At 36.9% G+C, this 16540-nt stretch overlaps 1 protein-coding gene across 19 annotated transcripts in view; it reads left to right on the top strand.

Annotated features, from left to right (window-relative positions):
- The window catches only part of WNK1 (WNK lysine deficient protein kinase 1), a 133941-nt gene that overhangs the window by 50172 nt on the left and 67229 nt on the right, over nucleotides 1–16540 (top strand). For all 19 annotated transcript variants that reach the window (XM_082349040.1, XM_082349042.1, XM_082349026.1 and 16 more), the window contains exon 2: nucleotides 10680–10852. In XM_082349040.1, the coding sequence (XP_082205166.1) occupies nucleotides 10680–10852 (173 nt within the window). The remainder of the gene's footprint in view (nucleotides 1–10679; nucleotides 10853–16540) is intronic.

The raw sequence follows: 16540 nt of genomic DNA, 5'->3' as shown, positions 1-16540 counted from the left end.
ATAAAATCCCGGTTTACTTTTCATATTGTATTTCAAAACACCTTAAAAGCCTTATTAATCTTTGTCATTGTTGTTAATTAACAGTTAAGAGTTTTTGCATGAGCATCATTATTCTGCTTCTAGGAGTTATTTTTCCCACCTTTCCCCAGGCCTTCAGTGTCTAATTATTTTGGAGTTTTCAAGAAGAATAGGGCAAAGTATTTAGTAGATAGAAGTATTTAGAGTACAAAATACTTTTCTGCAGTCTTTGAATTGTTATGAGACCATGTAGGCCTATGAGAGAGAGGTATGCCAGACTAAATAGTCAGTTATGTGATTTCTTCTTTCAAAATACAGAATAATTTAAAAAATTTTTGGTAAATGTTAACTGGAACCCATGGTGCATTGGAAAGCAATGTTTCAAACTGCTGTTCTCTCTGCCTGAAGACAAGTTTTTATTACCATATTCCAACACCCAACAATTAGTATCACTTTAAAAAATGGAATAGATGCCCAGGTCTTTGCTAAGTCAGTGTGGTGCAGAAAATGATAAGTAGGGAGGACTCCAATATTGACCTAAAATATTCTAATCAAGGAATTCCAGATACTTCTCTCCACCCATGTTGTGATATGTAGACTTATCACATGTGGTCTTAATTTAGTAGTAAAACTTTGAATATTGCTAAAAATAAAATGCAATAGAAGTTTAAATGTTAATAAGTCTAGAGGGCCAAATTTTCTGGGGGTACAGATATTAGCTAATAAAGTGACTATTTCTGGTTTAATTTAATGAAAATCAAGCTCACTGTTGCAGTTGCACAATTTATTTGGAAGGTTTGCTTCTGGGGCTGATAAAATAAGCAATAGGAAGGCATAGGATTGCTACTTCAGAAAATACCGAAATTTAGGGATAAAGAGAAGATGCCGCTAGAAGATATTTAAAATAAAATAACTTTGTACAAAGCAAGGAGCTGAAGATGTAAAATTGCTGTAAGGTCATTGTACCAAATACTAACATTGTGTTTCTCACTCACCCAAGAAGAAATTGCATCAGCAAATAATCTACTGAGCACTGTTATTTGGATGGTACTGAGATGAACAATTGTTTCAGTTGTTGCTGGGCCCCCACCTCCACCCCTTAGCCTCTGGGAGCTGTGCATGTTATGGGAGGTCATGTGACAGTGATCCTTGGTTTTGTTCATTTAGCCTGTCAAAACAATTTTATGTAGGTGGAAAGAAATGAATGAAATGAATAGAGCGGGTTAGCTGCGTCAGCTCTCGTTTGCACTGAAGGTAATGAATGTTGCAATTGGGATGGTATATCAAGCCCCCAGGAATATCCAGTTTGATAATGCTGGAGAGAAGGCACCAAAAAGCAGCAGTTGTGCTAATCTGTTCTAAATCTCATTTGATACTGAAAATAAAAAATAAATTTTATCATTGTCACGATAATTTAACACTTGGTAATGCTTTTTTAAGTGTTGAAGTCTTTAATTTTTGATACAGTTTTTTAAAGGTTACAGTCCATTTACAGTTGTTACAAAATATTGACTGCATTTCCTGTGTTGTACAATACATCCTTGTAGCCTATGGTACACCCTGTAGTTTGTACCTCCCACTCCCCCATCCCCTAGATTGGCCCCCTCCCCCACTGGTAACCACTAGTGTGTTCTATATATATATCTGTGAGTCCGCTTTTTTGTTGTATTTGACAGTTGATAATGTTTAAACAATATATACTCCTCTTATTTTACCTTCAACTATAATTTATAATTTAGTAAAGTGCCTAGTTCTTTTCAGTGATCCCTGGTTAATAGCAGAAATATCAACGTGGCTTTTCTGAAAAATGTCCTAGAAGAAATTAAATGTTTGTCTAGTATAGTGAATGGAACATGAGCTGTGAATCAAATTTTCAGTTAGTTCATGGTTCTGCTTTTCATTGTGAATTGGAGGAAGATATTAAATTTCTCTGAGTCTGTTCATCTGTTAAAATAAAGTAATATTTCCTAATATCTCACAAGGGTTTTCTGAGAATGAGAACAGAAGTAAAACAACCAGTTAGTGTAAATAGCAAACACCCAACAAATATTATTTTTAAAACCCCAGCTGTTCTTACAGGTCTATTTGCTTATGTTAGTTTTGATCTATTTTACTTTGTCTTAACAAATTCTTTTGGATGCTGAAATAGTATAGTTCTCTGAGATACGAAATGATCCTAGATTTAAAGAATAGAAGGCTTATAGATAGAACAAGTTGACAGATTATTGAAAGAAGCACCAAATTATTTGTTTGGGTTTTTTCCCTACTTAGTTGAGGATCTGTACTCATATTTCTTTCTTTCTTTCTTTTTTAAATTTATTTTATTTATTTATTTTTGGCTGCGTTGGATCTTCCTTGCTGCGCACGGGCTTTCTCTAGTTGCAGTGAGCGGGGGCTACTCTTTTGTTGCGGTGCGCAGGCTTCTCATTGCCGTGGCTTCTCATTGCAGAGCACAGGCTCTAGGCACACGGGCTTCAGTAGTTGTGGCACACGGGCTCAGTAGTTGTGGCTCACAGGCCTAGTTGCTCCGCGGCATGTGGGATCTTCCCGGACCAGGGCTCGAACCCGTGTCCCCTGCATTGTCAGGAGGATTCTTAACCACTGTGCTACCAGGGAAGTCCCTGTAGTCATATTTCTACTGTTAAAGGTTTAAAGTGAGGTTCTCAGACCCCTTAAAATAAATCATCAATAGCTTTCAGGGAGGATAAAAATCTATAATAGACATATAAAATAGCCTCTGTTTACAGTATAGATGACTTCTAGGCAAAATTAGATAAAAGTTAAACACAATAATCCCATAGAATTTTAAGGTTGCCATTCAGTGTATTTATTCTTCAGAAAAAAATTGATTGTAGGTTTTTGGAAGAAGGAAGAAGTCCCTGTTTGGTCCCCCCGCCCACCCTTATTTATACTTTGCTATAAATAAGTAGTTGGCAGATTTTTTACAATGGCTTTTAACAAATACTTTTTAAAATCAAAATGGTGGCAGCATTGACCATTGCAGGTTGGTCATAGTGTTTGAGTTGTGTTAAGTTACTGAGTCTCAGAGGCCCAGTTTCAATCCTCACCTTGCTTTTAAGTCATAGGAATTTCTTCTATTCCTGGGGAAAGGCTAACTACTTGTGAAAAATGTACACACACATCTTTTTTTGGAAAGCACATTCATGGATTCGTTCAACACATGGCAATTGAACAGTGCTAGGTTGTCAGATGCTAAAGATAGAACACTGAAAAAGGCATTTTGTCACTGCTTTTAGAGTAAATCTCAGTATATTACTTGTGATTAAGAGCTCTGAAAGAGGCATATACATAGTTCATGAAACTATACATATATATGGCAGGGGGTGATTTAACCTAGAGTGAGGGACAGCCAAGGAAGGTATCCCTGTGGAAATGACAGATCTTTGAAGGATGGCTGGGCATTAACCAGGGAAAAAAGGTTGATGGAAGGACATCCTGTATGGAGGGAACAGCGTGTGTGAAGGACCTGAGTGGGAAGAAGCATGACATGTCTGAGAAAGGCACATGAGAGTGACAAGAAATTAGGCTTGAAAAGTGGGCAAGGATTGCATTGTGTGGGACCTCATTGGTCACAGTGATTTTCCACCTTTATCCTAACAGGATTAGGACATACAGTACTTCACTGAGTCTAAGATTTCAATTATGTGATACATTCTAATTTCAGAGATGTTTAAAATGTGGAAAACGATATTTCTAAGAATTAATAAAGTACGCATACCACAGAATTGATTAAGTTGACCTTAAAATATTCTGGTTGTATTTGGACAGAGTGGAAAAACACATTGTACAGGGAGATGTTTAGCCGTGTGGAAACAGCTAGTAGGTTATTGCAGAAATCCAGAGGAGACCGTGATGGCTTGAAATAGATAGGGTGGTGGTAGTAGAGACAGACACGAGTGAATTACTTTTGGTTTGAGTTTCTGCAGAAAAGGTTTACAAGCCTTGTGTACTTTAAAGCAGTTTTGAAAACTTGGAATTGTAGATGTGAAAGAAACAGTCTTTAAGTAGATTTTAAATTAAAATTAAAATTTAAGTAACAATGTAGAATAATTAGGCTACAGTTTTGGTTAACGTCTAGTGACGGTTTCTGGCTAAAGTTATATACCAGTTGAGAGAAAACATTTCATTGGCTATTAAGTACTGTATACTACCTTATCCTGTATAATGTATATTCCAAGTTTCAGCTACAATGGTCTACTGTAAGTGATATACTTTCCAGAAGCTCTAAACTCTGGGTGAATAAACAAATTTAAATAAATAAATTTAAATTCTGTAGCTCACTGTTATTAAAGTTTTGAGTCTCGTCGCCTCTAGTCTATCCTGCATTTCGAAGTTTGCCTTTAGCAGTTTTTACAGACTCTTGTGGTCTTAAGCATTTCAAGTATTGTGAAACTAGAACTGTGGGTACTTTCATGCTCATGATCTCAGCCCTTAGGGTAACCTGCTGATATGGGGGGCTAACACTAGCTTGTGCACACAGAATTGGGTCTTTTGTGATATACTCTCAAAGCACTCAGTTTTTTCTCTTTATAATACCTAATAAAATTAATGCCTCTGCCTCTTACATTGTAAGGTCTAGAATAGCAGGAACCTTGTCTCTAATGTTTGTCCTGTCCTGTTGTCTGACACAGGGTACTCAAGCATTTGTTAAAATTTAATTAAACATATATGAAGATATACATTAATTACTAAAACTGAAATGAATGTTGCATGCTACAGAAAATAAGAGTAGTTATCAAGACAATCAGGTAGACTATATATTAAAATATAAAAATTAAATATCACTTAATGGTAGGTAGAATATTATATTTCATTTGGCTCATGTGATTACTGTCTTCTGATTGTTTTGAGAATAGCTTAACTTTTCACAATTTCTTTAAAGTAAGTTTTTGTAATTCAACAGTAATGTATAAGAGAGTCAGCAAGTGATCTAGATTTTCCTTCATTTTTTGAATAAAGTTTCCTTAAATGAGGAACATTTAAGAATATATGGTAAACAATATTTTTTTTAAAACATATATTGGGGAACCCTATTGTCAGTAAATAGAAAACCAAACAAGCTGAAAACTCTTCCCACTGTAAAATACCAGACATTTTGAAAATTTTGATGAGAGGAACTACAGAAACCTATCCTTTTAAATGCATAGCTGAGCTTATAAGGCTGTCAGGATAATTTCCAAGGTCTAAAAACTAAGAAGAAACTAGAAACCAGAGTAGGAAAAGTGTGAATTGACACTAGGGTTTTTCTTGGGACAATTTCAATCTTGTTAACTAAGACACACGGTTTTACTATCTCCCCAAGGATAGATGAAGTCTTAAGCCCCAACAGGTATTGGAACTGAGATCCAATAAACTTGTTCCTTAAAAGGGAACAAAACCTTTAATATAAAGACAGACTAGAGAAAATTTCAGTTTCTGAGTCAGGGAAAAGACAATTTTTCCCAAGTCAGCTGAAAAAAGTTCACCCGGAGAATACATAATCAGGGACCTGTATTCATACAAGTATGAGATTCAAATTTGAACTGATTACATGCAGGCATCACCAAGACTAGTAATATCCCTGCAGCACTAGGCATAAATAAACTCAGAGCCTGTCCACAGCAATACACACACAACTGAGGATATTCCAACAGGCAAATCACAGTTTAAGATAACCATATTATCCACTATTGTTAATCATGTGAAGAAACAAACCACCATGAATGAATGTCAGCAGCCAAAACACTAGGCAAAATTAGATCCCCAGTAACTCAGATAAAAGTGTTATTGAATTGAGCCTCTAAAGCACATTATTTTAAAAGAATTAAAGGATTAAAAACTAAAACCACAAAAACATCAGGATGGTATTGGAGGGGGCAGTGAATGACTGATTTGATAAAGATCCAAAAAGAGCTTCAAGAAATGAAAATGTATTGCAATTAAAAACTAAGTAACAAGTGCCACTTTCCTCAGTCATCTGGCCCCAGATACTTCGACTTGTCCTTTGGCCCTTTGGCCGTCTGTTCTTTGGGAAAGGAACGGTTTAGGAAGATAGCCCAAGATAAAACAGCTCTGCTGCTATGGATCTGAGTCTCAGTGGACAAGGTATGTGACTTTGTGGATGGTTGCAGCTTCAGGTTAGGAGTGGAAATAAAAGTGATACTGGGCTGTGAAAGTGGGCTTTTATAGAACTTTGAGAGAAGGCAATCTTGCAGTGATGATTTGGAGATGGAAATAATTTTGGAGATGAACCCTGAGAGGGAGGAAATTCCAAGAGGATGCTGGGAAAACTTGTCTGTTCATGAAGCAGGGAATGGGGTGGAGGTTGGTGGGGATCATTGCAAATTGAGCCACCAGTTACCATTTCTCATTCAAAACCCCACATGTGGGGTTACCACTGAGTGGGGACAAATCCCTCCCCCAGGCATTGGGCCTAGAGAAGTGGCAGGAGAATTCCTTCTCCACTGAAGTCTTTAGTTAGTGCCCAACTTTTTTTCTTTTTCATTTTCTTTTTTTCCCCTTTTTTCCCACCTTGCTTTGTTTTTGATGCTAGCTGGGAAAGTAGGCACTGAAGTAGTGACTGAATTGCCTTTATCAGACCCTCTGGTGGGTACTTTTGGTGACAGACTGACTGCTTGACCTCGTTTTATTTTCTGTATGGATGTCCAAATATATGTCTGACTCACCGGTATACCCAGCCCTTCAAGACGTGTATGGCTAGTTGCAAGTGTCTAGTTTGTGTTCATCTCGTATTTCTGGAGCAGGGACTGAGACCTTGCCACATGTCCTTTGCATCTCTGCCTCCTTTAGACTTTAAAGTTTGATTAATTAAAAAAAAATTTTTTTAAGGTAATAAGCAGGTTGGACATGATAATAACTTGAGAGAATTCATGAACAAGAAGGGAGATCTGAGAACACTGCCCAGAAGGCAGCAGAGAGAAAGAAATGGAAAATGAGAGAGAAGTTAAAAGATATGAAGGATTGAGTAAGGTTCCACGCACACACACCCTTACACATAACACATACAGATATACATAGAAAATCTTAGAAGAGAATGGAGAATGGAAGGAGGCAGTATTCAAAAAGGTAATCGTTGAGAATTTTCCTGATGCGAAGACAAATACCTGAAACTTTGGGCTTAAAAAGCACAATTAGCCCCATTATGTATAAAATAAAACTTAGATGCATGGTAGTGAATGTGCAGAGCACAATTTTTTTTAGAAGTCTTTAGAGTAACCAGGGAGAAAATACAGATAACCTACAAAGGAGGACATGTATACTGAGGGCTACAGTAGATGCCAGAGTACCATGAAACAGTATCTTGAAAGTGCTGAAAGAAAACCAACCTAGAATTCTACATCCATCTAAACTATCATTCAAGAGTGATAGCAATTAAGAAAGTATGGTATTAGCGCAGGACTAGACAGACCATGGAATAGAGTGTAGAATCCAGAGACAGAACTGTACTTCTGTGGAAAGGATGGATCGTTCATTAAATGGTATTGGGGCCATTGGTTGATACAGAACAGAAATAACAGTCAGCCCTTCTTTTACCCAACCAAATAAATTCCTCAACAATTCCCAGATGTGGCAAACAAAACAAACTTATATTTTAAAAAGGAAAAGAAAAAAACTTATGACCTTAGTGTCTGGAAAAATTACTGAAGTCATAAAATCCACCTACCACAAAGTAAAAGATAGATGAATTGAAATACAGTGAAATAAAAACATCTGTAAATCAAGACATCATAAACAAGGTGAAAATACAACCCGCAAATTGAGAAAAGGTATTTGTAACTCATAAAACCAATAAAGGATTAGCATCCATAATCTATTAAGAACTGCTACAAGTAAGATAAAGCATCAGTTCCTTGCAGAAGAGGGGTCTTAAGTAGTCTGCAAAGAAAACAAAGTTTCTCACACTTTTTAGTGACTCTGAAAATGTAAATTAAACTATAGAACATGACTTTTTACACCCATCAAATTGACGAAAGTTAATGTCTGATAATACCAGTTGCTAGTGACCATGTACTGCAGTGGGAACCTTCATGCAAAGCTATTGGGAAACTCAGTTGGTACAGTCCCTTTGAAAAGCAATTTGTTGATACCTATGAAGACTGAAGATGCCTATTCCCTATGCACTTCTACCACTAGCTATATATCCTAATAGGTGTACTTCTTTTTTTTGTGCCCCAGAAGGCTAGTGAAGGCTAGAAAAATGTTTTGTTTTAAGTCCATATAGTAAAATACATAGGATTATATTGGAAACAAATTATATTAAAATAGTTATCAAAACTTTTAAATTTGTGATATAGTATGCATTATTAGTGTGTATTAATAAGATCTACTGGAAGATCTAATAGCTATCATAATTTCAAAGTAATGCCTACTGTGGTATTTTGAGATAATCTGCAACCACTGTTACGTGATATGAAAATACCTAGGTCTGTTGGTGACAAATCACAGGTACTGCTGAATGCCATTAGGTACATACATTCATTCAAGGAAATATTAAGTTTCAATTCAAGGTTAATGAAAAATAAAGATATATTTGTTTTCACACACGTTCACAAACCTGCCTTAAAGGGGTTTATAGACTCCAAGATAAGAGCCTGCATCCTAGAGATTAACACTGCAAAACCTTTGCCATATTGTAATAGCAAAAAAATGGGGAAGCGCCTAAAGATTGATCAGTAGGAGGTTATATATAAATTGTGGTGTATTCAGACAGTGGATAACTGCATAGCAGTGATAATGAATGGAGTTACAGTAATATGGTAGATATCTTGTAACGTCTCCTTATACCATCATGGGTGAGTTCAAACAATGTTGAGTGGAAAATAGCCACCTTCCAAATAGTACATGTTCTATAACTTCTTTTTGTGAAATCCTAACATTTCACCTAAAGTGTAAAAACCCATGTGGGAATGGTATATCCGATCAGGGTAGTGGTTGTTATTCAAGGGTGAGGAATAGTTATGGGAAAGGCCATCTAGTTACATAGGAAGGTTTAAATTATGTCTTTAATGTTTAATTATTTAACTGTATCATAGACACATTATGTTATTATATGCCTGGACTATTTCGTTAAAATACGTATTATATGCTTTGATAGAATATTATATGACAGTTTCAATTTTAATTTACAGGACAGTACAGAGTTTGTGTGTATGGGACTCTGTTAAGGGAAGAACAACAGATTAAGTGCTTTTCTCCAGTTATCTCAGATAAGAAGTGAATTAACCTATGAAGTACCAGGCACTTTAAATAAATCTACCTAGTAGACTAAATTAAATGAAATCTATCTAGTAGATTATTTAATTCTTACAAGAGTCCTATGAGGTGAAGGTATACACAGTCATCCCTCAATATCCCCGGGGGGTGGTGGGAATTGGTTCCAGGACCCCACCCTCCACCCCTGTGGGTGCTCAAGTCCCTTTTATAAAATGGCACAGTATTTGCATATCTTCCCATATACTTTTAAATCATCTCTAGGTTACTTATAATAGCTAATACAATGTAAATGCTATGTAAATAGTAGCCAGCATGTGGGCAGACTATTCAAGTTTTGCTTTTTGGTATTTTCTGATCCCCCCAACACCCCCCACCCACCCCCAGCATTTTTGATTTGCAGTTGGCTGAATCTGGGTATGTGAACTCATGAATATGGAGGACTTGACTTTATTCATGAAGGAAATTTTAGTTGAAGCAAAGACAGAATTTATATTTAGATGTCACCACTTCCAAAACCCATACTTGTTCCATTATTAAATTGCATATCTCTGTCAATAGGTGACTTATTTTGGAAGTGGTAAATTAACTGTACCTAAAAAATGTGTATCTGAAGCACACATTAACAGTAAAGATACTAAAATAATCTCAAGCATGACTTTATTTTATTAAGTAATTGATTTATTTATTTTTTGGCTGCGTTGGGTCTTCGTTACTGCATGCAGGCTGTCTCTAGTTGTGGTGAGCAGGGGCTGCTCTTCGTTGTGGTGCGCGGGCTTCTCATTGCGGTGGCTTCTCTTGTTGCAGAGCACGGGCTCCAGGTGTGCGAGCTTCAGTAGTGGTGGCCTGCGGGCTAGTAGCTGTGGCGCACAGGCTTAGTTGCTCGATGGTATGTGGGATCTTCCCGGACCAGGGCTCGAACCCATGTCCCCTGCATTGCCAGGCGGATTCTTAACCACTGCGCCACCAGGGAAGTCCCTCAAGCATGACTTTATAATCAAGAGTTTTCTTAAATACACTTTAGCCTGTTCTCACACTCATATAACGGGCTGATGAAATTATTAATTATTAGTAACTTCAGTGTTAGGATGTTATATTTTAACAGTATTGGTCATTATAATTTAATACATGTTTAGCATCTAAGTGTAACTATGTGACTTGGTGTTTTATTATCTTAAAAGCATATTCTGTTTTTTTTTTCCTTTATTTTTGTTTTAGGTGTACAGCAAAGTGATTCAGTTATACATATACATGTATCTGTTCTTTTTCAAATTCTTTTCCCTTTTAGGTTATTACAGAATATTGAGCAAGAGTTCCCTGTGCTGTACAGTAGGTCCTTGTTGTTTATCTGTCTTAAATATAGTAGTGTGTACATGTCAGTCCCAAACTCCCAATCTTGAACTGTATTCTGTCTTGCTTTTTGATTTTAGGATCGAAAGTTAACAAAGTCTGAGAGGCAGAGATTTAAAGAAGAGGCTGAAATGTTAAAGGGTCTTCAGCATCCCAATATTGTCCGATTCTATGATTCCTGGGAATCCACAGTAAAGGGAAAGAAGTGCATCGTTTTGGTGACTGAACTTATGACATCTGGAACACTTAAAACGTAAGTTCATCGGTATTATAAAAGCTGACCAAGAAGTATGAGAGAACTTGAATTTTCTTATTTCAGGCCTTATCAGTTCTTCTGTTGTTACCCGTTATACTAAGGAGGGAATGAATAGTCACTCCAAATGTTAGTATATGAGCACATTTTCCTGCCCGCAAGGTCCTCTGGTGTATAAAGTGGTTTGATAATTATGTATTGATAAGTATTTAAATGAGAAATTGTTGCAGAATAAACCTAGTTGCTTTAAGTTAATGGTGATTGGCATTTCTAAAATTGAGTGGCTAAGAGATCAGAAATCAAATGACAAGGTAGCCCTCTAGTGGTTAAAATGAAATTGAAGCTTACTGACAAGCTTTACTCATTTATTTTATCACCTCATATTGGGCAGTTTTTGCTACAACTATGCACATATTGTATCAAATGCAAATTGTATTGTGACATTTATCACTAGATAATTTCATTTCCCAAAGCATCAGAAATTGAAGCCAAAACATCTAGACCTATCATCCCTTTCAGGAATATGGATAGGTCAAATGCAGAAATTCCCTGTATGCCTTTGGCGACCCATGTCTCTTAGAGTATCTATTTGTACTCAGAGAGGAAACTAGAGTAACTTTTATGGTGTAAATTTTTTGTGGAAGAATTGGATTGTTAAAAATTGTCTCTGTAGTGTGTATTTATTCTTTATAACCTTCCGTAGTTAATGCTACTGAGCTGATTAATCCCAGATCTTTGAAACATAGTCTTGTATTTCCTGGATGTACAAAATCCCGGTTGCTCTTGGATGCTCAAAATTAACATGTTGAAAGCCAACAGATTATTTCCCTCCTGCACATTCTAGTTTTCCCATCCAACTTTTCTAATATTTATGGCAACATCGCTATCCTAGTCGTCCGCGCTTCTTGTTATTCACACGTCTGTTTCTTTTCCTAGACTGTGCTCCCTAGCACTGTGCCTGGAACTTGATAAATATTTGAATGAATTAAGGAAAATTCTGCGGTAGTAGTTGTTTGTATATCTGCGTCTTGAGATTCTTTTTCTGGTTTGAATACTTAGTGGGTTGTCAGTAGTCTGTCAGTAGATAGATATAAAGTTAGTTTTTTTTTTTTTAATTTTTGATGAAATTCATATAACATAAAATTAACCTTTTTAAAGTGTACAACTCAGTGACATTTATTACATTTACAATGTTGTGTAACCACATCTGTCAAGTTCGTAAACATTTTCATCACCTTAAAAGAACACCCCATACCCATTAAGCAGTTACTCCCCATTACCCTTCCCACGTAGTATATTTTCTCTTTAATTGCACATGATCTAAGTTTTTAACCATTTTTCTTTTAAGTTTAAAGTTCTTTTTTCCCCATCATTGTTTGTTTCAGTTTCTGAGCCTCAAAGCAAATACAGCAAGAGGTAAAGTAGAAAGCACTAGACTTGGAGTAGGAGTCTGCTCTCTGCTCTGACTTTGACCAGCTGTGATTTAGGGCAAGTAGATCCCCTTCTCTGGCCCTCAGTTCTCCATGTGTAAAATAAGTGGTTGGACTAGCTGATCTCTAGTATTTATAGATGGGCTTTTTTTTTTTACTCTGGTAAAAACATATAAAATTTACCATCTTTTAATCATATTTTTAAAATTTATTTTATTTATACTTATTTTTGGCTGTGTTGGGTCTTTGTTGCTGCACGCGGGCTTTCTCTAGTTGCGGCGAGTGAGGGCTACTCTTCGTTGCGGTGCGTGGGCTTCTCATTGCCGTGGCTTCTCTTGTTGCGGAGCACCAGCTCTAGGCGCGCGGGCTTCAGTAGCTGTGGCACGCAGGCTCAGAAGTTGTGGCACACGGGCTTAGTTGCTCCGCAGCGTGTGGGATCATCCCAGACCAGGGATCGAACCCATGTCCCCTGCATTGGCAGGCGGATTCTTAACCACTGTGCCACCAGGGAAGCCCTTAATCATTTTTAAGTGTACAGTTTAGTTAAATATATTCATGTTGCTGTGTAACCAATCTCGAGAATTCTTCATCTTGCAAAACTAAAACCCATTAAACAATTCCCCTTTCTTCCTTTACCCCAGCCTTTGGCAACCACCAACTGTTTTCTGTCTCTAAGGATTTATCTGATCAAGGTATTTCATATAAATGGAATATAAAATACATGTTTGTGTTTTGCTACTTTCACTTACAATGTTTTCAAGGTTCATGTTGTAGCATGTATCAGTACTTCATTCCTTTTTATGACTAAATAATATTTCGTGGATATACCACAATTTGTTTATCCACTCACTTATTGATAGACATTTGGGCTGTTTCCACCATGAACATTTGTGTACAAGTGCTTATTTGAGTACCCGTTTTCATGCCTTTTAGATACATATATACCTTTGAGTAGAATTGCTGAGTCATATGGTAATTCTGTGTTTAACTTTTTGAGGAACCACCAAACTGTTTTCCACAATGGCTGAACCAGTTTACATTCCCACTAGCAGTGTATAAGGGTTCCGATTTTTCCATATTCTTGCCAACGCTTGGTTTTTTTGTTTGTTTTTGGTTTTTTAATAACCATCTTGCTGGCTGTGACATGGTATCTCATTTGGTTTGCATTTCCCTAGAGAGTAATGATGTTGAGCACCTTATCATGTGCATGTTATACATCTTTGGAGAAATGTCTATTCAACTCTTTGCCCACTTCGTCCATTTTTAAATTGGGTTGTTTGTCTTTTTGTTGAGTTGTAAGAGTTCTTTATATATTCTGTAAACTAAACCCTTATCAGGTACGTGATTTGCAAATATATTTTTCCCATTCTATATATTCTTTTCACTCCTTAATGATGTCATGTGATGCACAAAGTTTTAAATTTTGATTAAGTCCAGTTTATCTGTTTTTTTTTCCCTTGTTGCTTGTGCCTTTAGGGTTATATCTAAGAATCCATTGCCAAAACCAAGGTCATGCAGATTTACCCCTAACTTTTCTTCTCTTCTCTTCTGTTAAGAGTTTTATAGGTTTAACTCTTTTATTTAGATCATTCCATTTTTTGAGTTAACATTTGTTTATGTGTAAGGTGTGGGATCCAACTCCATTCCGTTGCATGTGGATATCCAGTTGTCCCAGCACCGTTTGTTGAAGAGACTATTCTTTCCCTGTTGAATGATCTTGACACCCTTGTCAAAAATCATTTAACCATAGGTGCATGGATTTATTTCTGGACCCTCCATACTATTCCACTGTTCTATGTATCTATCCTTATGACAGTACCACACTGTTTTAATACTACAAAACCTAGCTTTGTGATATGTTTTGAAATTGGAAAAAGTGAGTTCTCCAATTTTGTTCTTCTTTTTTGATATTGTTTTGGCTGTTTGGTGCCCCTTGTAATTCCGTATGAACCTGAGGATTAGCTTTCCATTTCTGCAAAAAGGCTGTTAGAATTTTGATTGCATCTGTAGATATAATCAAATCCATCTGTAGATACATCGAATCTGTGGGTCACTTTGGCTAATATTGCCATCTGCACTATATTAAGTTTTCCAGTCCATGAACCCATCTCTCCATTTTATTTAGGTGTCCTTTAATTTCTTTCAACAGTGTTTTCTAGTTTTTAGTGTATAAATCTTTCACTTCCTTGGTTAAATTTATTCCTAAGTATTTTATTCTTTTGAATGCTGTTGCAAATGGAATTGTTTTCTTGCTTTCCTTTTCAGGTTGTTAATTGTTGGGGTGTACAACACAACTCATTTGTGTGTGTTGATCTTGTACTCTGGCAATTTTGCTGAATTCTTTTATTAACTCTAGTCGTGTGTGCATGTCTGTCTGTATGTATTCTTTAGAATTTTCTATATATAGGATCATGTTATCTGTAAATAGAGGGAGTTTTACTTCCTCCTTTCCAATATGGGTACCTTTCTTTTTTTTGCCTACTTAATCTGGCTAGAGTTTCTAGTACAACACTGAAGAGCCGTGGTTATTCTTGTCTTATTCCCAGTCTTAATGGGAAAGCTTTCAGTGTTTCACCACTGTAGTATAGCTGTGGGTTTTTCATAAATGCTCTTTATCATGTTGAATATATTCTCTGCTATTCTTAGTTTGATTATTTTTTTTTTTATCATGGAAAGGTGTTGGATTTTGTCTGATGCCTTTTCTGCACGAATTGAAGTGATCGTGTTGTTTTCCCCTTTGTCCTATTAATGTGATACCTCACTCGTGTAATCGAGACCGTTAAGCTATAGAACATTTCCGTCATCTCAGTACCTGCCCTTAGACCTCTTCCTAGGTGGCCCTTTCCAGGCAGCCCTTTCCTCACCCTCCAGAAGTAACTCTGTTTTTATATCTATTTTTTAAACCATAAAACCAACTTTCACCATTAGTTTTCTTTAATTACCTCATATCCCACCCAAGTGAAGCAGAATTTCATTGTTTAATTTATTTTTAAGATTTCATATTCGTTTCTGTATTAGCTTTTTGGTTAAACTCCGTGTGTGTGTGTGTGTGTGTGTGTGCGCGCGCGCGCGCGCATTTGATATATCTTTTTTAGTGGTTGCTTTAGATACTGCATTTATATCTTTAACTTTCACAACATGCTTAGGGTTGATACTGTACAATTTCATGTAAAATAAAGGAAACTTGCAAAAATATAGGCCCATGTATTTCTAGTACTTACACTTTATGGTATAATTTTCATATGTTACATTTATTGTATAGATCCTGTAATACAGTGTTATAAATTTTCCTTTAAGTAGTCATATGTAACATAAAGATAGTAATAGGAAAATGTAGTCTTTTATATTTACCATCAGTGCTCTTCATTTTTTCCCTGAATATTTCCAGATAAAATAGCATCTGAACTCAGTTCATCAGAAATCTCTGTCCTGTTCTTTTAGCATTAGCTGGGCTGCTTGGACTCTGCTACACATACACATATTTCAGAGGTCAGCCAGAGATTTAGGCAGAGTGAATATGCAGAATTTGGAGCTCCCCTTCTATACCTCCTTTTTTAAAAAAATTTTATCTTTTGGCTGCGTTGGGTCTTCATTGCTGTACACGGGCTTTCTCTAGTTGCGGCGAGCAGGGGCTACTCTTTGTTGCGGTGCGCGGGCTTCTCATTGCGGTGGCTTCTCTTGTTGCAGAGCACCAGACCAGCTCTAGACGCTCGGGCTTCAGTAGTTACGGTGCGTGGGCTCAGTAGTTGTGGCTCGCGGGCTCTAGAGCACAGGCTCAGTAGTTGTGGCTCACGGGCTTAGTTGCTCGCGTCATGTGGGATCTTCCCGGACCAGGGCTCGAACTGTGTCCCCTGCATTGGCAGGCGGATTCTTAACCACTGCGCCACCAGGGAAGCCCCTGTACCTCCTTTCTGGGATTACACACCAACCCTACCCTCCAACCCCCGGCCCTGCCTCCTTTACTTTCTAGATCTCTGCTGTCCAACAGAACTTTCTGTGGTGATGGAAATGTTCTGTAATCTGCACCATCCAAAATGGTAGCCACTTGATACAATGCAGTTGTTGAGCACTTGAAATGTGACTAGTGTGACTGGAAATGAAAATTTTTTATTTTAATTAATTCATTTAAATACGAATATTCTTATTTGTCTAGTGAATATTGTATTGGACAGACTGTCATTGTAGAAAGTTCTGTTGAGTAGCATTGTTCTAGACCCTGCGGTAATCTTGAACTCTATCCTCGTATTCATTCCTCAGC

This window comes from Balaenoptera borealis (assembly GCF_965194805.1).
Source record: "Balaenoptera borealis genome assembly, chromosome: 13".
Classification (NCBI taxonomy): domain Eukaryota; kingdom Metazoa; phylum Chordata; class Mammalia; order Artiodactyla; family Balaenopteridae; genus Balaenoptera; species Balaenoptera borealis.
The sequence above is the reverse complement of the archived record's forward strand: the minus strand, read 5'-3'. Positions and strand labels throughout refer to the sequence as shown.